The sequence below is a fragment of the Anastrepha ludens genome, chromosome 3 (assembly GCF_028408465.1).
Source record: "Anastrepha ludens isolate Willacy chromosome 3, idAnaLude1.1, whole genome shotgun sequence".
NCBI lineage: Eukaryota > Metazoa > Arthropoda > Insecta > Diptera > Tephritidae > Anastrepha > Anastrepha ludens.
The window spans coordinates 74,390,795-74,416,065 of record NC_071499.1 but is presented as its reverse complement, the minus strand read 5'-3'; the positions used below and the strand labels follow the sequence as shown (position 1 = coordinate 74,416,065).

The 25,271-nt window shown below is 36.3% G+C and overlaps 1 protein-coding gene across 1 annotated transcript in view; it reads right to left on the bottom strand.

The window, feature by feature from the left end:
- Positions 1-25,271, bottom strand: part of LOC128858214 (sex peptide receptor) — a 76,234-nt gene that overhangs the window by 13,519 nt on the left and 37,444 nt on the right. The window contains exon 4 of the mRNA XM_054094289.1: positions 21,830-21,891. Coding sequence (XP_053950264.1) covers positions 21,830-21,891 — 62 coding nt within the window. The remainder of the gene's footprint in view (positions 1-21,829; positions 21,892-25,271) is intronic.

The following is a 25,271-nucleotide window of genomic DNA, read 5'->3' as shown; positions in this document are numbered from 1 at the left end:
TTTGTAATAATAAGGACCGGAGAGTTAAAAAGTTTTATGATTTCCCTCGTACCTCGTTCCTTTATCATCATTAGTTATTCCCTTCAAGTTATTGAAAGCATAATTTCCACTGTCAACACAATTGGATTTGCCTATTTTGTTTATAGAGACCCCGGATTATTACCGTAAAATATTTCCACAATACTGAAGTATGATTTTTGCCTTTGTGCAAAGAGTTTTTGCATACAAATACAAACTTGCATGTATTTACTGTATTCGACAACGATAATAAGCTGTATTCAACTGTTTTTTTATAGCATTTTCTCAATACCAACCAGATTCTTTTGCAAAATAACTTTACTATCCAATTTGTCTTGAATTCCAGGGAGTGAGAAGATACTTAAGTGTACAACATCTACAGTTTAAATGCAAAAATTATTCGATTAACCTAGAAAATTTGATTTGCATCGAAAAATCGTATCGGTAACAAGTTAATTCATTTATTTTTTATATTATTTTTTTTTTTTTTGCTTGAAGAAATCAAGAAAACACGATTTTCGAATACGAAAACTAAAGAATAATGAAAATAAATACATAATTAAATTACAAACTAACATCTAACTAAATTTAAGACAGAGTTCAAGAGTACCGAAAATTGTTTCTCTGAGACTGAGAAATCTAGCAAATTAAAATTGGAGATCTCATTAAAATCACAAAGTGCACGTTGAATAGCAGCATTAAAAGTATAATTTGTATTGAACTTACGAATAATTCTGGGAGCTGTAAGAAAATTGTGTATACATATACATATATACTTAGTCCTGCCATAAGTTCTGTTACAAGAGAAGTCCATTATAGATATGATATTATAACACTTTTTTAATGAAGTTAATTTTATTTAATGAAAATATATAAACACATTTTCTTTTTACTTTCGTTCGAAATGGTCACCATTTGCTTTTACACATGCCTTCAAACGATTAGGCCATTCAGCTATTGCAGCACGCACGGTTTTCATGGATATTGGCGTCGCTGCTCGAACCAAAGTTTGTTTGAGACTCGCAAATTTCTGTGAGGCCATTGACACGCCATGCTCTCCAATTCTGATCACAAACTGTAGCCCAATGAACTCAGATCTGGACTTCCATATAGCGAATCTTGTGCGGCTATCTGGAATATTGTTTTCTAACCCAGCAATGGCCGCGGTAGCCGAATGGGTTGGTGCGTGACTACCATTCGGAATTCACTTCAAGACACTCCCAACGCCATTACAAGACACTCACCAGCAAACCATTATGGATGCTGAATGGTGGCCATGCAGAACCCTTGGAATAAGACTTTGTGCGTCTATAGAAGTTTTAGCATAGATTTCGTCGTTTTGCTTATTAAAAACTTCTTCAACAGTGAACATTTTCTCATCTGTGAAAACAATATTTTCATAGCCGTTTACCGCGTGCCACCGGAGAAACTGCGCGCATCTGTCGAGTCTAATTCTCTTCAAGCATGTTGTCCAATTCAAGATGACTAGTTGAGCGACGTAAGGCTTTCATGTGGAGATCATCTCTAATTAGTCTTGACATAGATCTGGTCAATACATTAATTTCCCTGGACATGGTTTTCTGCTTTCTAAGGGGATCTCTGCGAATTCTTTCTCGAGCGTATTTTATGGCTGCACTGGTTTGAATTACGCGAGGACGACCACCTTTTTTTCTGTTTGTCACTTAGACGTTTGGAAAATACGATTGATTGTGCGGTAAACAAATATTCTTGAAATACTAAGTTTTTTCATCACTTCGTAAATCTCACTTGCACTTTTACCACTCTTATGAAATGCAATCACTGCAATGGGATTTCCCTTAGTGCCCCAATCCATTGTTAACAAGCAAAATTTGTGGTGAAACTGATTTTAATTTATGAGTAGACAGTCCTTACGAACAAAAGTAAAAATAACCGGACTTTTTTCTGCGAATCAATTCTCGCCGTACGCATTGTAAAATTTGTCAAGAACTAAATTAAATGCAAACGATTTGAAAAATATTCCCCCTAACCAGAAACTGTCTCAAAAGTATAAATATCAATAATGAATAAACTACGTTTTGAAAAATATGGTTTCTTTGTCCTCAATTTAATTTCTTTAGAAATAAACTAGAATTTAGTGCAAATTAAATGGTATTGAATGGCTTAATTTTTATTTAAGTTCACTACAGAATCGACGTTTACTTTTCTATCATACAAATATTATATTCGTTATAAATTATATATTAACTTGTTAAATGTGTTAAATTATAATTTCATGCATATTTTTATCCTAGTGGAGAACAACAGTCTTAATTTTTCATTTTTGACATATTTTGTCTTTAAATTGTACTCTTTTCAGCACTGTGCAATGCAATTATTCTGTGCTCGCCAACACACTCGCAAAGTCAATTTTGGTATAGAATTAGAAAGTTTTACTGAGCTTAGTATACATTTCAGAAAGACCTTTTGCACACGTTCGATCCTGTCGATTACAAACTTCTTATATGCCCTCCAAATAAGCGTGACGTATTTTAACCTAGAGCGAGCGATACAGTAAACAGCAATTTTGGAGTACATCTAAGGGTCCGTAAAATTTGAGCTATTTCGTTGTACAAAGTCTAAATCAGCATATGATTTTGATAAGGTGAAATTAATGCGACTATTAAATTAAAAACGACTCTTGAAAATTACATCCAATGATTAGATTCTTTAACAGACTACATTACAATATAAGATATGCTATAAGAAGTATGGAAGGCAATATTATTTCATATTATTTACATAATTCCCAAAAAATCCCCTTTTTCTTATAGTTTGCAACTCTAATCCTTTGGCAACACTGTTTGCATCTGACACCTAAGAGATTTGCTCTCTTAATTCTCGTGTCATTTAGCAAAATTGAAATATATGGTTGTGTAAGTTTTGTCCAGCACTGCTCTATAGGGAAGGATCCGAATCAGGTAATCTCAGCTGTGAACAATTTTTCCACCGACTGTTACTCATGTTACTACTACGTCTGAAAGGCCTATTCCTATAGAGCGATACCTATATCCATTAAGTTAAACCATTTTGAATAAATGATAGTAGCCGTAGTAGTGAATAAGCCGCATCATATTGGTATGCAGTAATGAGCCAGAGGATCTATCAGGTTCAGCATCGCTCTTCTTTCTCTGTGTATACCCCATTTACCGCAAGGTTATCAATTTGAAGGTTTTTTTTATTTTCGTTAACATAAATTTTACTCCACTGTAGAAAAATATCCATATGAACACATATATGTAGTACGTATGAAGTACAGAAGCGCACGATTTTGTAACCCATTTACTTTCATCATCATTGTTTTCTGGACAACCCTGACGGGGTATTCGCGTGCTGCAGCATGTGCCACCAACTGTCTCAGTTTCGTGTCTGCGCCCTCCATTCCCGAAATCCTAAAAAATCTGCGTCATTATCTACGCCATCAATCCATATGAGCAGCGGGCGGTCCCTTCTTCTATGTCTGTGGCACTTTGCAAAGATCATTTGTTGGGGTGGGTAGTTGGAATTAAACGGTAATATGTGACCTGCTCATCTCAGTTTATTGATCATTATTGTGACTATTACATACGGGTGCACGTACAGTTTTTCGAGTTCATGTTTGTAGTGCTTTCGCCATTTGCCTTTATCACATATGGCGCCAAAGACTTTTCACATAATTCACCTGTCAACACATAATTCAATGATCAGCAGCTTCTGTCTATCTGTGTCTCTGAGTGACCAGATTGGAATGATAACTAAGCGGCACAGATAAATCTTCGCTTTCCTGTCTAGAAGGCGGCTCTTTAGGTGATTGAACAAAGAGAAATAGCAGCGGTTCGCCATAAGGATTCTGTGAGCCATTTCTACAGAAATTTTGTTGTCATGATCAATGGTACTCTTTGGCTTTCAAAGTACTTCAAAACTATAATCACTGATTTTGAGTATTTGACCCACATTGTGTCTGATATAGTTCGAAGAAATTGAACAAAGCCCTTTAGTTCTGCCTTCATTTATTTCTAAGTCCATATTTTTTGCTGCTCTTTCTATACTTTCGAAGGCTTCTTCAAATTCTTCTTCTCCTTAATTGGCGAGATAACCACTTATGTGATTTTGGAGGAGTTTAACAAAGCCAGTCGTTTCGTTCTCGTGCTAACATACTCAAGTTGGACACACCACACCAAGTGAAGCCAAGTCTTTCTCCACCTGATCTTTCCAACGCAAAGGACGCCTTCCTCTGTTCCTACCAGTTGGTAAAGCAACAATCGTAGAGTGTTAGTTTTATGCGTCGAGGGAGGACTTTACTACTCAATGTAGCACTCCGTTGGATTGCCAGGCTAGCATTGTTATCGCAGCATTAACTGGTTCCTAAATACACGAAGTCTTTTATAACCTCGAAATTATAACTGTCAACAGTGACGTGGGTGCCGATACGCGAGTGCGCCGACTGTTTGTTTGAAGACAGGAGGTACTTCGTTTCGTCTTCGTTCACCACCAAACCCATTCGCTTTGCCTTTTTATCCAGTTTGAAGAAGGCAGAACTAACAGTGCGGTTGTTAAGGCCGATGATGTCAATATCATCGGCATACGCCAACAACTGTACGCTCTTATAAAATATTGTGCCTGAGCGATTAATTTCTGCGGCTCGTACAACCCTCTCCAACATCAGGTTAAAGAAGTCACACGACAGCGCGTCACCCTGGCTCGGAGAGGTCCTTCCCAATTCTGACGGCGCTGCTCGTATTAAGCAACGTCATCTTGCAAAGCCGTATTAGTTTTGTGGGGACACCAAATTCAGACATCGCGTACTGTCGAATGCAGCTTTGAAATCGACGAGAAGATGTTGCGTGGCGATTCTCCCATCTTTCAGGGGTCTTTTCCAAGATTTGGCGTATTGTGAATATTTGGTCGATGGTAGACTCTCCAGGGTAAAGGCCACACTGGTAGGGTCCCATCAGTTGGTTGGTGGTGAGCTTTTCACGCAATACGCTCGCTAAAACCTTATAGGCGATATTTAGAAGACTAATACCGCGGTAATTGGCACAGATTGCAGGATCACCCTTCTAATGGATTCTTCTTTCAAATTAGGCAGTTCCAATCCAATAATGTCTATGTTGTCCGAGTAAGGCAGCAACTGAACCGATTTAAATAAAATAGTTCCATTTGTATTTACACCAAGTCCCTGAAAACCTTTACAAGGGCAATATTAAAGAGGAGACATTAAATCCATCCCCTTTCGGAGTCGGTTCAGGGTATCGAACTCTCGCGACAGATCGTTTTGAACTCTTACGATGTTCCTTACATGGTGCATAGCCGGTCACGTCAAGCGTATTAGCTTTTCGAGGATCCCGAACTCGCATCTATTTTACCCTGATATTAATGACGTTTTGATTTTACTTAATTTTAAATATAATTAATTTAGCAATTTTGTGGGCTTAGAATAGTTTTAAAAACATGATGCAATCTTATTATAAATTTGCGTATTTTAAATACTTTCAAACATAAACAACCAGAACACTTATGAAAAACTAACGGCAGACTGGCAGACGCCCCTGCGGTGTACGTATGTATATAGGTTAACTGAGGTTTAACACTCACTATTCCCTCATATAAGTCCAATTATGCCTTTTTGACTACTATGCAACATCTCAAAAACATATTGAAAATCCATTTTTATATTTCATATATTTTAATGCCCTACTGCTCAAACGCTGCCTACATTCATTTATACAAGCATATGTTTTTGCCCACTTCTGAAATTTAGTGCCGCATATCTTTACGGCTATTTATAATTTCACATTTCTGCTCCACTTGAATAATAAAATATTTACCATATTTTGAAGATTCACGTAAGCCCGCACACATTTAATCATATTTATCAGCATTTGACAGCATATTTAAGGAGATGATGTGCACTTTATCGCTTGCTAAATTACAATTTATATGCGCTTTGTTTATCCTTTTATTGACATTTTTCATCTCAGTAGCTGTCAAGAGGGAATTTAAGCATAAAAAGAGATCAGGAAAAACAGCGCAACCCAGTTATGAAGTGCATAAAGGAAACAAATTACTTCAAATTTTCAGTTGTCACTACTTCATAAGAGAAGCTTTTGTATCCGAAGACATGTCAGTTAGAACATTGTTTTGAAACCAACATAAAGGGTAATTAAAGAGTTATGCCTAGATGTCAATAGTGAATAGTAGTTTTTTCAGTCATCTTTGACATTTCTCAAGTAGGCAGATGTACAATTTTACACGATAGAATAGCGCCTTAAAATTTTTGAAAGCGATGAAAATTGTCGATCTTTAAGCACAACATATAGCGATATTCGTGATTTTTTTGATGGAACTGATCATCCGAATAAGTCGACAATTCAAAGGTAGGTTAAAAATTTTCAAGAAACTGGTTCTGCCTGAGGGTATAAAAGGCACGAGAAGGCCAAGAACTGTACGTTCTGTTAAAAATGTCGCTGCTATAGCGTAAAGTATTACCGAACAAACTTCAACATCGATATCTCAATGTTCTCAACAATTAAGCATTCATGAATCGACTGTAGGGCGGACTTTACCTGCCCATTGGCTCATAATGGTCATTTAATTGAGATTACTTCTAACATATAACTGCTATAACAGCTCTATTTCGAATAAGAATAGTGAAACCTGAAATAATCTATGTTTTTACATGTTTTATATTAAAACAACGCTTCTAGGCGCGTCTTTGGAAATGCTCTTTATTAACCCCTTTCCGTTTCTTTTATAAAGTCTATTTATAATTATGTAAATCCGTTCAGGTTAAAACCATAAAGTAACCTTAATCTAGGTTCCGGGACAACGAAACATTGAAGGTAATGAAAAAGCAGATGAACTGGCAATAGGGAGATGTGCCATGAATAACGCTCTTGCAGAACCGGTATTCACACCATTAGGTGCTGTCAAGAATACAATTTCGCTAAAATATCTTCGAATTGCAGATTTTAGATGGAGAGACCAGACGAAATGCAAAATCAGCAGGACGTTATGGCTCACCTACACCTAAAGCAATCGTCGGCATTAATAAACATGAAACGACGTTACGCCTGGAGACTAACGGCAGTCATAACAGGCTTCTGGTCTATCGGAGATCAAGTCGCCAAAATTGGCATCCCTCACAATACATAATGTGATAGCTGTAAACAACTGGAGAAAAAGGAAACAATCTTCCATTTCCTCTGTGAATGCCCTGCCCTATGGAAGGACAGAATGTTAACCCTGGGCAAACCGCTGCTCGAAGGTCTCAAACAACTGTCTGACTTTGATGTCAACAACCTAATAAGGTTCTTAAATCGCCTGGACTGGATATAGGCGTACCGTAAATAACAGGCAAACAAGTTGGTAACGAGGATGTGGTAAGAAAATGGTGCGGAAGCGCTAGTTGGATTCTGGATGAATCACCTCTCTAACCATCCCATCAACTCCGCTGAAAAATTAGTTAATTTTTTAATAATTTTTTTATGAAAATATAGTTCATCCTCACAAAAAAACAAATAAATATATGTTTAAAATTGAAAATTAAAAAAACAAATACAACAAATTTTTATAAGAATTTTCCACTTTCTAAGCAGAATATTAGGAAATATATCGAGTTTACGAGTTTTATATTGTATAATAAAGTGGAGTTTTAGTATAATAAAGTGCAAGTTTGAAGTGTTCAATTTTGCTAGCGGTGTTGCCCATATTTTTCATATAACGAATGCACGAATGTTTTTATAGGGAGTAAATATACCACATGTGTGGCCATATGCTTCCCTGTGGAGCGCAGGGAGTAATTATATAAATATGCCACAGAAAACCCCAACACTTAAAAGAAATATCTCAAATCAAAGTGAGTTTGAGCCACTTTAGATTTGCACTTTATTGTTCATTCTAAAATTGAATGGGTTATAACACTGCATACCAGAATTTTTTTTTTCTAATTTTGAATAAAACCTTTAAAGTCTTGAAAATTTGTCAACTTGTCGCTAAAAATCTTGTGCAAAGTTTAAAACTTAGATTAATATAGAAATTATTATAGAATTAATCATATTAAAAAAAATAATAGTAATGAAATTAAAAAATAAATAAATGAAATGAGAAGACTTGTTACAGCTAAAAGCCCCGAAGAGGTATCGTGTGGAACCTCCTTACCGTGGTAAGCAAATTATCCCATTTGCAATCAAAGCTGAGTCATTTTCGCGAACTATCCTTAGAATACGGATTGAAGACCAATATTATGAAAACCAAATATATGAGTGGCGGCCGCCGTAGCCGAATGGGTTGGTGCGTGATTACCATTCGGAATTCACAGAGAGGTCGTCGGTTCGAATCTCGGTGAAACACCAAAGTAAGAAAAACATTTTTCTAATAGCGGTCGCCCCTCGGCAGGCAATGGCAAACCTCCGAGTGTATTTCTGCCATGAAAAAGCTCCTCATAAAAATATCTGCCGTTCGGAGTCGGCTTGAAAGCCTCCATTTGTGGAACAACATCGAGACGCATACCACAAATAGGAGGAGGAGCTCGGCCAAACACCTAACAGAAGTGTACGCGCCAATTATTTATTTTTTTTTTTTTTTTTTTTAATATATGAGTATCAATGTTACTCAGCCCATTAATATCACCATTGCTGGCCAACATATTGACCAGCTTCAAGAATTTTCATATCTGAGTAACCAAATTACTGCAGATGGTGGCGCCCTAGCCGATATATCGAATGTAGTAGAGAAAGCTAAAACAATGCTTAAAAACGTATGGTACCCCAAACTCCTTACTGAAGAAATTATAATAAGATAGCCATTTTTAACTCAAATGTTAAATCCGAACTGCAAGCTTTTCTAAATCATTATGTCCGTCCTTTCTGGCCAGCAAACTGGATAACAAACATTGATTTACACAGACGATGCTATCAGTTCGCAATCAGTATAGAAATCAGTAAGAGAAAGTGGGCCTGAATCAGATATACTCTTAGAAAACCAGCGCAAGAAATTCAGCGATGGCCATATAGTGTAACCCTCGGGTTACGTGCAGAGAAGACGACCCAAAGGATCCTTTCGACGCATCCATCATGAAGAATTATCTAGCAAGAATCTCACCTGGACACAAGCTAAAGAAACAGCGAGCCAACGATAGAAGATAGTGGAAATCACTGGATCTGGCCTATGCGCTTTATAATCGGCGCCTAAGTAAACAATAATAATAATAATAAGTCTAGTCTAGAGGCCCGAACTTCGAGCATTTTTTGACAGTGAATACAAAAACAGCTATTGATATTTTTACTATCCATTTTTTTATCATTTATTTATTTATATTTTAAAAGCACACAAACTTAATTTAAAAAAAAAAAAAAATTCATGGAATTATGCGTCCTTGAAGTGGAAGGCGAAAACCAAAGGCAGTGTCCTCGTCGCCCCGATTTCTAACCTTGTGGTCATTTCAACAAAAAAGATGACAAATTCTTAATTAATATGAATGTCATCAGTGTATGACGCAGAAAAAAAGGGGAAAACAATTTTTTCATAAAATGACGGCAACTCAAAAATTGAGGTCTATTTTTCCCTCATTTTTAAGCCTTCTCGAATTGTTTACACATATTAAAAAAATTGAAATTTCCAGTTTTTCGTGCGTCATCCAATAGAAATATATTTAAAGAATATTCATGATACACTTCAAGCAAATCGGATGATTAGAACTTGAGATGTCGTGCTGACCGTATCGAAAGAAGTGTATATATATATATATGGCGCGTACACCCTTTTTGGGTGTTTGGCCGAGCTCCTCCTCCTATTTGTGGAGTGCGTCTTGATGTTGTTCACAAATGGAGGGACCTACAGTTTCAAGCCGACTTCGAACGGCAGATATTTTTATGAGGAGCTTTTTCATGGCAGAAATACACTCGGAGCTTTGCCATTGCCTGCCGAGGGGTGACCGCCATTAGAAAAATGTTTTTCTTAATTTTGGTGTTTCAGTAGTCACGCACCAACCCATTCGGATACGGCGGCCGAAGTAGCGAAAGAAGTAATAGGACTATCAATAAGTTCGTGCGGTTTTTTTTCGAAATTTGAAACTTTATTGACGTAAAATGGTTACAAATTTAATATTCAAAATATTGTCCATCGCTTACTACTACTTTTTCCCATCTTTCTGGCAATTCACGGATTCCCTTTGTGAAAAATTCGGTCGGTTTTGCCGCAATCCACGAATCGATCCATTTTTTGACTTCATCGTAATTACGGAAGTGCTGGTCAGCCAGGCCATGTTGCATCGATCGGAAGAGATAGTAATCGGATGGCGCAAGGTCTGGACTATACGGCGGGTGGGGTAGGACATCCCATTTGAGCGTTTCTTGTGCAACATGTGGCCGAGCATTGTCATGTTGCAAAATAACTTTGTCGTGTCTATCGGCGTATTGCGGCCGTTTTTCTCGCAGTGCTCGGCTCAAACGCATCAATTGTCGTCGGTAGACATCCCCCGTAATCGTTTCATTCGGTTTCAGTAGCTCATAATACACAACACCCAGCTGGTCCCACCAGATACACAGCATAACCTTCAGGCCATGAATATTCTGCGCCGACGTCGATGTTGAAGCATGGCCAGGGTATCCATACGTTGCCCGACGTTTTGGATTGTCGTAATGGACCCACTTTTCATCGCCAGTCACAATTCGATGCAAAAAACCCTTTCTTTTGTGCCGTTGAAGCAGTTGTTCGCATGCCATAAAACGGCGTTCAACGTCTCTTGGCTTCAATTCATACGGCACCCAATGGCCTACCTTTCGGATCATTCCCATGGCTTTTAAACGTTTGGAAATGGTTGATTGATCAACTCCCAAAGTTTTTGCAACCTCTTCTTGCGTTTGAGCCGGATCTTGATCGAGCAATTCCTCCAATTCGGTATCCATGAACTTTGGCGGCGCACCCTCGCGTTCTTCGTCTTCCAAGCCAAAATCACCACTTTTAAAGCGTGCAAACCACTTCTGGCACGTTCGCTCAGATAGAGCATGCTCACCATAAACTTCCACCAAGATACGATGACTTTCGGCTGCTTTTTTCTTCATATTAAAATAATGAAGAAGAATTCCCCGCAAAAACACATTATTTGGCACGAAATTCGACATTTTCAAGTGTGGTAAAAATATTGTTGTTTACGCTTCAAATAAAAAACTTATACTGACGTTTGTGCCTTACGACAGTAGCTCTCCAATGAATGTTTGGAAATGTGGATCGATGGAATAATAATCAAGTTACGCCATCTGTTGTAAAACCGCACGAACTTATTGATAGTCCTATTAGTTTCGAGAAAAACATGTTTGAAGTTCGCCGTCCGCTCAAACCAGCCTAGCTGTCGCATCACTAAAATAGTTGTAACTTCGAAAATAATTCGAATTTTGAAAAATCCTTTTAGGGAGATATTTTTTAATACTTAAACTATCGAATTTAAAAAAAAAAAATTGCATTTTTTTTAATTTCTAGACTAGAATACCCCCTTAGGAAAGAAGTGTTGTAAGAAAAATTCATTCCAAAAACAAGTTTGTTTTTTGATACGAGTTTTGCCGCTTTATTCAAAAAATAACAACTGATCATAAACTTCGCTTAAATTTTAAAAGGATGCACCTGTGCTCACAACAATAGCAAAGCACCATATTGGTAAATTTTTCACTACTATTTTTTTTTTTTTTTAAATTTTCAGTAAATGTATTTATTCAAGAACATGTAGAAAAATCTGATTTCCGTTGAAGATAAACTTAAGCTTTAAGCTTAAGCTTAAGGTAAACTTATGTTATCAAATTTGCTATAAATTAAGTTATCTTCTGCTCGCACTCCCTCAAGTGTGTCTATCACACGGCCTTTCTTCGCAGCATTAAAATGTCGGAGACTAATTGAAAAAGGATAACATTTCACGTAGCCTAGCTAGCCATTAGCGTAACCTAACTCAACTTTTTACAGATACTGTTTGGAGTATTTGCACTTTCCGCATACGAAATGCTTTCAGCAATCAACTGACGTCAAAGCGGCGCTGAAAAGGGTTAAGTACCTTATGCGAAAATATGCTTATAATGCACATAAAAAATTGAAAGTGATACTAAAATAGCCTGGTGCAGGAAGATTGCGAAGGTATAAAGGCAAAAGCCTGCAGCAGGCACTGCTTCAAATATTGGCTGTAAATGAGCCGAAAGGGCGCTTTCGAATCAATTGAAAGGCTACTTACTACCTTTTTTGTACTAGAGTATAGCCAAGTATAGAAAGCAAAGGATAGCCAATAGTCGCAAAGTAGGCGTCGAGCCTATGTTTACACAAAAAACAGAGAATTCAAAAATACACAAGTGCCACAATGACGAAGCCTAGTAATCCAAACTGTAATTGGCGCCACTGTTCCATGCTTAAGGATCCTTTTAGACACTTCATGCAACCCGTGCCGTCACCATTTTCCACATTTCCAAAGGGTAGCAGCCATTAATTACAGCTATAAATACAGCCAAAAAGCCGGTGTGTAACTAATAATTTTTCATTCGTCCCTCACCAAACGTAAAAAAGTGTGAATTGAGTAATATTCGCTTTGAATTACCTAATGAAGCATTAATTAATTTATATATGCATACATATGCACATACATACATACAAAATTTTATTTATGGTTTTATGCAAATTTCGCCCTTCATTTCATTCGAATTGGTGAAAACGCCACCCTCGCATCCCTCATCCCCATAGCTGCATGGTTCGTAAATATTTATTACATTCGTTTATGGTTAATGAAGATTAAATGAATATTTATTGAATTTTATTGGTGGTCTGCCGACAGACGTATTATAAAATAATATTTCAGTTCGACGGCTTTTACATAGAAAGTTTGGGCAGTGACGCCCTATCTGTATGAAATAAATGAATAAAAAATGTACTCAGCGAACTTCCTTGATGTTGAAATATTGAGCGCATTTAATATTTGACAACATGGGTGAATATTTTAGTACATATGTAAGTGCTTTTGAAATACATACAGGGTGCGCCATCTATTATAAAAACATTGCATAACTTTGAAAAAAAAAAAAACTGATTTGTATAAGTGAGATATTTTTATTTGGTTTGGTTATTTACAATTTATTAAAACTATTTTTTAAATACAATATCAATCACATGGCCACCTTTATTAGCAATCACAAACTGCGATCTTTTTTCTGCGCTTGTCATCATTTTGGGTTTTATAGCGTCGATTTCGCGTTGTTTCGGTGTAAAGCGATCCATGGTTGAAATTGTATTGAGTTGATGTATCGAGAACATGTATGTTGAAGTCGATCGGTTGGTAAATGGCAAAGTTACTCAGCGTTTACATACCAACATAAAAGATGGCGTACCCTGTATACAGTCACTCACAACTTATTTGTTACAGATACAAAATTTATTTTTATAAAGTATTCTATATTTATAAAGTATTCTATATTTCACAATACTTTGCGAAAATGGAAAAACAGAGTATGTAGATATTTTATTTATTTTACTTTATTTCATTTCTCAACATAAAATACAAAAAAGTGTCAACTCCTTTCATTATAATGCAAAGCAAACAAAAACAAGCAGAGAAATCACGCCGCAGCTTAAATGGTACAGTTAAAAGTACCGCCACTCCCGGCGCAAGTTTCAACAAACGAAAATGTATTGCTCGTCAACAGTTCAGCAGCTTATTGAAAGCTTTATGCAGGAAAATCGTGTGGTAAATAAGGGACAATAGGCTCCAAATAAAACTTTCACAGAGCGACAGTGGTTAGTGCGCCGCGTGAAGAAAAATCCAGCAACAAGCGCTCCAACTGAAATAGCCAAAGAGGATTTAGGCAAGACTTGCCATCCAGAAACTATTCGAAGAGCACTGAGGGAACCAAAATATAAATAAACCATTCGTAAGTGTAAGGAATAGATTAAAATATTGCAGATTGCGCGTGACGAATTAAGTCAACACCCAGCATTTAAACTTATTTGGACCAGATGGCAGACCTTTTATATGGCGCGAGGCCACTACGGAGCTCAAACCAAAAAATTTGCGAGCTACTATAAAACACGGGGGTGTCAACGTTATGGTGTCGGCAATGGTGTAATTAGAAAATTACAAATTGAAGATGACTATCGCTTTTATCAGGATAACGATATATAAGTGTCCCCACATTGTTGAAGTCCCTGCACAATCACCGAATTTGAACGTCATCAAAAATTTGTGGTCGGTTTTGTAGACAAACATAAGAAAATATGAATCTAAAACCAATTTGATCTTACAGGGTCCGGCACTCGAAGTGAAACCAACTTCAGACCGCTCGCGCAGCTGATTCACGGCCATCAGCTGTCTGTTAGTTGACTGCCGAGAGTAAACGCGAAAAATGGATTTCAAATATAATAGTGTGATTGCCTTATATAATATTTGGCTGGGAAATCACGACCAGCGATGGCTCGTGAGCTCGAGCACCTTGAGGGGGGCCTCTTATCAGTGGCTTCAAAAAGAGGTTGTTTTTTTTGAATTTTTTTTTCGAAGCGAAAAGGCGACATACAGAAATAATATTTTGCATTTATTTGAAGGCATGATTGAATAGTAATAAACAATTTTTTAACATAAATAAAACAAAATGCCGGACATATGAGGGATCTCGCACAGCTTCTCGTTGCGCGCTAGTAAAAGATTGCGGTTGTAGTTTTCACCTGAAACACAAAAGAAAAATATTGTCTTAGATGCTTTCCATTTCAATTCAACCGGGCTATTCGAATCATGTTCTTCGATTTCGATGTAACTGAAATATGTTGCTCTCTGGTCAAAATAATGAAACACGTATTTTTTTGTTCGCAGGCAAGAGTTATCGGCAATTTTGTTTTTCGGCTCAAACTCGATTTTTTTTTAATTATTGTATATAAAATCAAATGCCCATAACTTATTCAAAAATGAACCGATTTTAATAATTCTGGGTTCAAAATGTTCGTAATTACTTACATGAGCGAGTTCATGCAGAAACAATTGCAAAAAAGTAGTTCAAAATTTTTTATTTAGCACAAAAAAGAAAAACAATTGAAATTTTTTCGAAATTCAATATTTCAAAAAGTGTATTTTTTTTTTTTATAACTTTTTCCGAATCAAGAGGACACTTCAAACTTCAATTAAGCTGAATGCCCAGTAGCTAAAATGAGTTGTTTTTGAGTAATGAATTTTTGAGTAGAAAACCTGTTTCGCACTTTTTGTTTTTTGCAAAATAAAAAAAATTTCATCTACTTTTTTGCAACTGTTTCTACATGAAATCGCTCGTGTAAGTAATGACGATCATTTTGAACCCAAAGTTATTAAAATCGGTTCTTTTTGACTAAGTTATGAGTATTTAAAAAAAAAAATTCTTATATTATTAAAAAAAAAATCGATTTTGAGCCGAAAAACAAAATTGCCGATAAAGCTTGAAAAACAAATTTTTCGGGCGAACAAAAAAATACGTGTCTCATTATTTTGACCAGAGAGCAAGATATATGAGTCACATCGAAATCGAAGAACATGACCCGAATAGCCCGGTTGAATTGAAATGGAAAGCATCCTTATTCCTTTCCCTTAAGGCTTTCCCGCATATAATAGACTACTCTTGTATAAAAATATGAAAAAATGAACACTCAATTAATTACTGCAAAAATGTGTTTTTTTTTAATCCTACACGACATTTTCGAAAACATGGTTTTGAGAAAACGTGTTTCAAAGTTTTCAGAAGATAGACAGTATACTCACACGAGGGACGGTATAATATATATATCTATCGATTGCAGTAAAAAAACACGATTTTTTGAAACCGACTGATAAGTAAATAAAGTTTTTGTTTATCGCCCCATTGCTCATTATGTCACATTGGTAGCCTCACGAAACGTCATGGAGGTGGACATCAAAAGACTGCAACGTCACGCGAAATGGTTCAAAAAGTCAGGGAGTGACTTGAGCGAAATCCCCGACGAAGTGCCAATCAAATGGCGAAAGAACTGAAAATATCTGATGGTAGCATCCACCGCATATTGAAAAAAGTCAAGCCTTAAAATATCCAAAACACGTATGATCTCACACCAAAACAGCAACAAGTCAGATTTGAAAGAGCGAAGCAGTTGCTTCGCTTGGCCTAAAGAGATCAATTTCCGAACATTGTGTTTTTAATGAGCAATTCGTAAACTCTCAAGCCGATAGGGTTTATTTGATCGACCGTAACATTTTTTCCCATACCGTTCACACCAGAGTCATCAATTGGTCACCAGGAAGCAGCTTTCGTCACAAGGGAAAGTATTCTGAAGGTTGCTTTGAACCCGTGTCAGACCATGGACGTTTCAATAGGACTCGGCACCGTCTCACAAAGTGCGAGTACACCAAGAATGGCTAAAAAACAATGTCTCGAACTTCATAACGTCCACACAATGGCTCTCAAATTCACCAGACGCGAATCTGACGGATTATTCTATTTGGGATATTTAAGAGAGCAAGGTCCGAACTGGAAGATTCACCAGTCTCGAGCCATTGTCCGCAGTGGGCCAAAATACCTGCAAGGCACATTCGGGCAGCTAGCGATTCGTTTCTGGACCGTCTCAAGGCCATAGTCAAGGCAAAAGGTGGTCATGTCGAGTAAATGTAAATTGATTCTTAATTTTGTTTTATTTTCACACATTTCTTACTTTAAATTGAATAAAAGTAATTTTCTAAACTAAATTTATGGCTTTTTTAATTGGTTACACTTCAAAAACGGGATCCTGCGAAAAGTTGATATTTGAAGAGTGGAACCAAATTAGTCCAGAATATACAATTGGTTGACTCCATGCCACGTAGACTTCAAGCTGTAATTGATAATAAAGAATACTCCACAAAGTACTAAGTACCTTACAATTTAAAAAACTAGACTAAAATAGTTGCTCTTTCTTGACTGTATCATTTAACTTTTTTGTACTTTTTTTTACTTTATGTTGGGAAATGTAATAAGGCAAGATAAATAAAATATCTGCATACTCTTTTCGCAAAATATAATGTTATGACATGTATAACACTTTTCAAAAAAATGTATCTGTATCAAAAAAGGTGTGACATATACAGTCAATGTGTGGACTTATGGATACACTGCGAATGTTGAATTGGAATAAAGCCAGGTTTGTGTGATTGTTTGTTTGTTGTAAAATACCCAAGTATGTCATTATACAGGGAGTATCACATTGCTCAACCGGACGCCACGGCTTCATACAGTACCAAAGATCCAGAATGTCCAACTACACCGTTCCAGTTTTTGACACGAATTTTTGCATCAAAATTCTAGTAAACTCTGTTGATTAAAGTCGCGTCCACTAAGTTGAGCGGCACCCACAAGATCTTTGTTTCGTGTAAAGTTTTCGAGAAAATTTAATTAAATTCCTTGGCTTTTTTTCACTACAAAAAATTTTAAAATGTGGTATAGGGATTCAAATGCTGGCATCAAACAAAAAAAAAAAGTCGTTGTAACTAAACTAAATGAAACAGCAATCATAGGAAAGTTTTTTCAACTACACTCGCCCTTCGACAAGCAAGGACAAGCCTCCGAATGTATTTCTGTCATGAAAAAACTCTTCATAAAAAATCGTCTGTCCCTTCAAAGGTAGATGCTGTAGATCTCTCCATTTGTGAAAAACCTCATGACGCACACCCCAAATAGGTGGAGAAGCTCGGTCAAACATCCATTAAATTTGTTTTAACCTTATTGCAAAAGCTGTCATGAAATTCAATAAAATATTCAGTAGCCTTAATTTAGATTTTGCTCTCCCGAAGTATCGTATTGATTTAGTGCTTGACTCTTTATACTCTCAGTCGTATACTCTTAGTTACATAAGTGAAATTTATTAGTCTCGTCTGTAAGGTTCAAGAGTAAGGTAAGTTCGAAGACTATAGCCTAGCATATGGTATATGTATAGAATTCGTGGTCACGATACCCTTTCAAACGGTGCGGAAGCGCTAGTTGGATTCTGGAGGAATCACCACTCTAACCAAGCAACCCTTTCAAATGCCATGAACATACTTATATAAAACATCAGCATACTTTTTGAGTTGCTTTTTCCCATTTCCATATATCACCAAGTCTTCTCAGAATTGTTTCGTGTCAAGGGAACCATTTGGCCGCAGCGCATTTCTTCTTATTTCATATTTACATTAACTGCACTAAAAGCTTTCACTTATCATTGCCTGGCATACTGAATCCGTGGGTATCTATGAAATATTTATAAAAACGCAATAAATCTTAAATTTTTGATGTTAGATCTTTCTCACCTAGAAACATTTTTTCCCACACACGCAACTCAGCTAGAGTGCCATTGAAAAAGCTTCTAGTTCCTGACGTTTATTAAGAGATTTAAAGCAAAATAAGAGGCAAAGAAACGTGGGCATATGAGCTTAGCTGGATTATAAAGAGTCTTGTGTACATACCACATATCTATAAAACACAAACTCACATGCTTGCACTCAAATGTTTGTTGTGCTGCTGGCGGAAATTTAACTGAGCTGCTGGGGATGCCGTGCTGTTTTTGCAGTCGGCAGCTTAACAGCGTCCATTAACAGAACCAGACAGTCATACAAGAATATGAAAAAATATCGCATGCGGCATGCGCTTGTGGGATATTTCGGTTTTTGCGCTTTAGTTGTTAAAGTAATGAAGCACATTTCAGAAAAATATTTGTGCAGAGGGATTTCCTGTACGTGCAAACACGAAACAGGATATGTGCTAGAGGTGGCAAATTGAGTTAAGAGCGTGAGTGTAAACGGAAAATGATGCATGTATGCCAGAAAGCTTTTGCGAGCTATTTTTTAATAGCGAAATAGTAGAAATTAAAAAAAAATAATATAGTAATTTTTATTTTATAAATTGGTGATTTTAAACTTAGAGGGCATGCAATAAGAAATTAAATAGAATCTCTCTTTTAATTGCAAAATGGGTTCTCACTCGATTTTGTTACCTACTTTATCACCAAGTCTTCTCATAATTATTTCGTGTCAAGGGAGCCAGGACAGGGATACGGTCTTAAATTTTTCTGAAAATTGGTTTACTTACAAGCTTATTTCTTATAAGAAGTATGTTCGGAGAGTTGCCTTGATTCTTGCATTTATACTTTCATTGTATTCATCTACTTAGGGCATCACATGCATATACATATATTAATTGTGATAAGCTAAGTCTTGACACTCTACTCTCAGCCTCCCTACCATCAGCGAACAGAGAGCCTTTTGGTGAACACACGACCACATATATTCTAATCACAAATAAAGACTTTTTAAACAATAAAGGTGTAAAATTAATCGAAATATTTAATTAAATTTTCCTAGCTGCCAAAAGAACTTGGCAGCTGAACAAAGAAAATTCAAACAATTCCAAAAAAAAAAAAAAAAAATTATTATTATTATTTATACGGGATATATACCATATACCCATGATGGAAAGAATAATGAAATGGCGCCTATCGTGGTACCATTACTGTGCTCTCAGTATAATTGTGCTTTTGTGCTTGTGCATAATTCATGAGAAATTTCGACCCTGCACTCGTCTCTAAGCTTATTAGCAAGATTTCTTCTCGAAATCTGCGGGCTTGCGGCTACTTTTCCCAACAAATTGCGTTTGGGTGCTCAGATACTTTCCGTGGCCTTGCACTTGCAGACTTTAGCTCCAGCCCATTTCACTTTTTTATGTTAGAAATAGTTTGTCGGGTCAATAAAACATTTCTGATAACTACTTGCACATTTTTTTCTATTGTACAATATAATTGTAATAGCCCAACTGAATCAGCTCAAATGCTTTATGATTTAATATTTTGATCAGCAAATCACTCTTACAATCACTTTTTGACTGATCATCAACAAACCATACCGAAAATATATTTATTTGTAAAAACGCTTTACTGACAGCCGAGAGAAACCTTTGTTTTGTTTTCGAATCTTGGTTTTTGCTTGCTGTGATGGATTCAAAAAGTTTACCGTTACGAAGTACTGATAACTATGTAAGTTAATGAAATATTTTTTAAAGGCTCTCCAAATTCACTAATAGGCAGCCATTAAAGCAATTACATCGTTAAGTATAACGTTCAAGACCATTCCTCAGAGCAGTGAAGCAGTGGAGAGCTTGGCAGCGAATCAGAAGCTACATTACTGTTGGGTGCCAGGACATAATGGCATTACGATATAGTGAAAAATGGAGTCCCTCTATCCTCGGATTTTGTCAACGAAATACCAAAGTCAGTATGAATATCACACAACGAACTAGACAAAAACAAAATCAGAAAACTCAGGACAAGGTTGGAGAGTTTGCGCACTTGCAGAATGGTTAAGATGATGTGTAGATATGATCACCACAATCGTACTCCATACAAGCACTAACATGAAGAGATTGTATAACTACAATAGTCGTACCGACAGGGCAAAGGCTAGTAGCAGCGTATGTTTATAAGGTAGGAATCTCGGACAGCGAGGAATGCAGGAAATGTAAGGATCAGGGCCCAACGGAAACTACAGAACACCTGCTTTGTGGCTGTCCTGCGTTATTCAAACACGCTTAGAATATCTGGGGGCACCCCAGTTTGATGTATAGGAAGATATCTCAGCAGTGGATTAGCCTTAAATTCGCAAGAAACAGAAAACAAAGAAAACAGGCACCATGTGGGTGGACTATTTCAAAACGCGTAACTAATGAACTTCATCTGGTATCGCTATGAACCGAACTGGTCTATGTGTGACCAGTTCAAACTAACCTAACCTAACCTCCAAATTCAACATGTCAACATGAACATGTCTAAACAGGCTTCTAATAAGAGGCAAAACCTAACTAATATAGGGTTTTTCAGTAAGAGCGCTTCAACTTTTGAACTTTTTTGAATAAAACACAAACGGTTTGACTTTTTTAACTAATTTTTTTTTTATTATCGAGTTCGAAAGTATACATTTAAGTATGAAATTCGATGTCTTTTGCATGACCACCGCGTGCACGTTTTACGAAATCCAATCGTTGAACCCAATTTTCGACCACTCTTTTGCATAAATCGGCCGAAATTCCAGCTATTTCGCGTTCAATATTGGCTCTGAGCTCACAAATCGTCGCCGGCTTGTTACTGTAGACCAACGACTTCACATAACCCCAAAACGGGACGGCTTGTTAAATGGACCGTAAAATGGCCGTAATGCTGTTAAAGTAGCAGCAACAGAACGATTATTTTCATAAAAAATTTGCACGATTTGCAATCGTTGCTCAAGTGTGTAGCGTTCCATGATGAAATGTATACTAATGAAGTTCACAAATGACAAGCGAAAAATAAAAAATATTGCGTCGCTCGCCCTCCCTATCGGAAAAAAGTTGAAGCGCACCTATTGAACAACCCTATATTTATAAGCACAAGTTATTTTTACTCTGGTGTCCCACAGTCGTGTGGTGCGACAATAATTTGTTGTATGTACTTAAAGGATAAATTAATTTGGAGTCACAGCTAAATAAAATTGTTAATACCTTTGATAAAATTTAACTCTCGTTGAGTAAAAATATGGAATTCATGGGCGTTACTTTACTTTTCGATCCTGACAACTTTGTTGTTGGGTTATTTTTCGGCTCGTGTGGGAGTTTGTGCACAACACGTCTGGTATGTTGTTTCTGCATGTTCGCAGTTGGGTATGTAAATTTTGATAACACAACAGCAGCATGTAAACGCTCAAAGGCAATACCGAAAAATGTTTGATCTAACAACTTCAATGTAAAAAAGTGCAATCATTCTCCCACACATACATACATACGTATGTGTGTATTTGTATCCCTTATTAAAATGCTGTTTGCGTACATACCTTTGCACAGCCAACGCCAAGGTCAGCCAAATGGACGCCGTGTGACATACAGCTGGCATAATCTGAAAAGATAATAAACCAACAGAAATGTAGTAAAAAAAGCAAGCAATACACGCAGAAACAACAACAAATAATTGTCAATGGATTGTTAGCAATGGAAAAAAACAAACTCTTACAAAATACGTACAATTTTAGTGCCGGTACAAATGTGGAGATAAATATAAAAATTCAGTTTGTTTGAATAAGGGTGTGTATTTACTGAAAAGGAAAACATATGAAGAGCACATACAAACATGTATAAATATAGCCGACAGGTACAGCAAATATTTGCTTCTGTTGTTCGATGAAGTTTACAATTAACGGTGTATGCGGAAGTGTAATAAAAGTTGTCTCAACCATTGAGTGGGTGTGAATGTATGTGTATGTGTGTGCGTGTGGTTGTTGACTGTCACTACATGCATTGTCAGCGACCCACGTACGACATTGCCTCTCGACATTTTTTAATCAACATCAAGCTACGGCGCATACCTTGTCTATGCAAGCATTAATTGATTATCAAAAAGGACACGTACGACGTACATTTTTATCAGAACATGCGCTTGATATTGTTGTAACTGCTGTAGTTATTAGTTTTAGTACGAAAAAAATTAGTAATTGCCAAAAAAAGCTTAAAATGTAGTGAAGCTAAAAAATGTTAAACAAATATTATCAAAATTGCGGCTCAGTTGTAAAAAAAGATGACAATTCATGGGCCGTTACAAAAGAGGACAAGGCGAAAACTTTGGCTAATTACTTCAAAAAAGTTCTATCGAATGACGAAGAAAAGAAAATCAACAACCAAAACAGCTTCCACCATAATTTTACAAAAACAAAAAGAACGAATACACACTAAATAATAGCTTGGAACAAAAAAGGAATAAAACATAGAAAAACACCCGGATTTGACATGATAACAGGAAAAGCATTAGCGGAGCTACCAACCAAGGCATATATATTTTTGCGAAACGTTTTTAAGGGGTTATACTCGTATACCTTGTGTTGGACTAAAAAATCGAAATTTTTTTATGACATATTCTAAAAGTATATCATCTTAGAAATATAAATTCAAAACATCATAAAGATCGGAGCACTAGAACGAAAGTTACAGACCGTCGAAGCGCGCAAAATATCCATAAATGAAGTGCACGCCAAACTTTAGACGCGGTTATCTCGAAGTCGTGTTTTTTGAAAATTACCGTCGCGGTGATTATCAAAAACTATTTTACCGATTTGCATAAACTTTTGTTTTATTATTCGAAGTTACAACCTCGTGAATCTGAACGGTTCACTTTTTATAAATATTCGCATAGTTCGCTGGAATAATTTTTTTTTTTTTAATTTTTCCACCCAAAACAGCCATCGTTTTTTTGGTGCAAGCGGTTTTCATAACGAGAAAAATTTTTTTTGGGTAAATAATCCGTTCAGATTCAGGGGGAGGGGCGATATCAACAATAAACAATAACATTTTTTTTAAATAAGAACACCAAAATGTATTCTTCACGAGTTACCCTTCAGTATGATATATGCCTCATTTGAATAAAAGTTCTAAAACATATTTAAAAAAAATAATGACAATCGTCCATTGTTTCGGGCGCACAAGGTATATAACCCCTTAATTCAATGTTTCGCTTACAATATTTTCCGAAATTCTGGAAAGTGGCAGAGATTATTGCATTGCCAAAACCAGGTAAAGATCCAATTACTGTGTCATCACATAGTCGAATAAGCTTACTACTGACAATATCTAATCAATTGCTGAAAATTTTCTGCAGGCAACATATCGTCCCCTTAGTATTAAAATAGCCTATACATTTTTTGATGTTTTGAGAAAATGAATTTCAAACTTTTTGTCGAAAGTAGCTCTCACTCAAATCTCGTTATGTCTGTAAATATTTATTATTTTTTGACTGACGTTTTGACCCACTTTGTGGAACTAGAATTTGACAAAATTTTGACCACATATAAAATCGACGATGGAGAATCCAAAAATTCAAAAAAAATAAAAATAATAGCCTATGAGCACATAGGCTATTGTTATACTAAGGGGACGATATAATACTGGATCATTAATTTGGATTTAGAAAAAAACCGTCGACTCTTCAACAGATCCATAGAATTACAAATAAAATCCAATCAGACCTTGAAAACACTCGATACTATGCCGCAGTATTTTTGGGCGTAGCCAAGGCGTTTGACAAAGTGTGACAGAAAGGCTTACTCCACAATATAAGATAAGAATGCTACCTTTTGACTACTATCGCATCATAAAATGCTACCTAACCGACTTCTACATTAAATACGACAATCAATGTTCAGATATTCATCAAATATATTAACAGCTGGAGTTTCGCAATGAAGCGTTCTTGGACCACTGTTATATGTTTTATTCACCACAGGCATACCACCTCCTGACGAAACTAATTCTTCAATTGCTACGTTCGCAGACGATACAATACTATTAGCATCGGACAAAATCTTAACTATCGCTATTGAAAAACTGCAGCGTTACACAAACGCAGTTACGGAATGGTTTGATAACTGGTGCCTAAAAATAAATAAAGACAAAACCGTACAGGTTATATTTACTAACAAAACAAAATTTACTCCAATTCCAATTAAAAGAAATGATAAAGCTATTACAATAGAACCAACTACTAAATACCTGGGAGTTCACTTGGGCTACAAACTAAGTTGGAATCACCATATAAAGCAAAAGGTCAAACAAACAAAAGAAAAACTTCCACAACTTTATTGGTTTGTCTGCTCAAAATCCAAAATTACTATACAGAAGAAGTGTACAAAACTATGATTAAACCAATCTGGCTATATGGACTACAGGTGTGGGGAACGGCTAAAAAAACTCACATAGAAAAAATCCAAAGACAATAATCCAACAAGGCACTTGGAAAAAATACACACACACATAAATGCAGAAATCAACAAACTTCTTGAAAGGGAAAGAAACACAAAAAGACGTATAAAGAGAACTTGACCAAGCGACCTATTAAATGCTAGAAAACAATAAACTAGTTAAAATTCGGTTGTATTGTTGTACAATTGTAATTATGGTAATTATGTAATAGTGAATCTTGTATTGTATATTATTTAATTGTATATTATTTCATTTATTCTAATTTTATCGCTTTGGCACTGGCCATTAAACGATGTATGTATGTACATTCTGACCAAATTGTTAAACAACATACTTAATGCCAATGGACAGATGTATAAAATAAATGAGGACTATAAAAAAAAAGTTGTAAATGAGCAGCATGAATTTCATCGTGAGGTCGGTCGTCATCAGGGCTTCAGCGCGCGAGCAAATCGACGCATTGGGGATAAGTTTAGGGGTAAGTACATTCTTTTGGACCTTAGGCCAGCACTTAGATTGGCCAATGAGAAG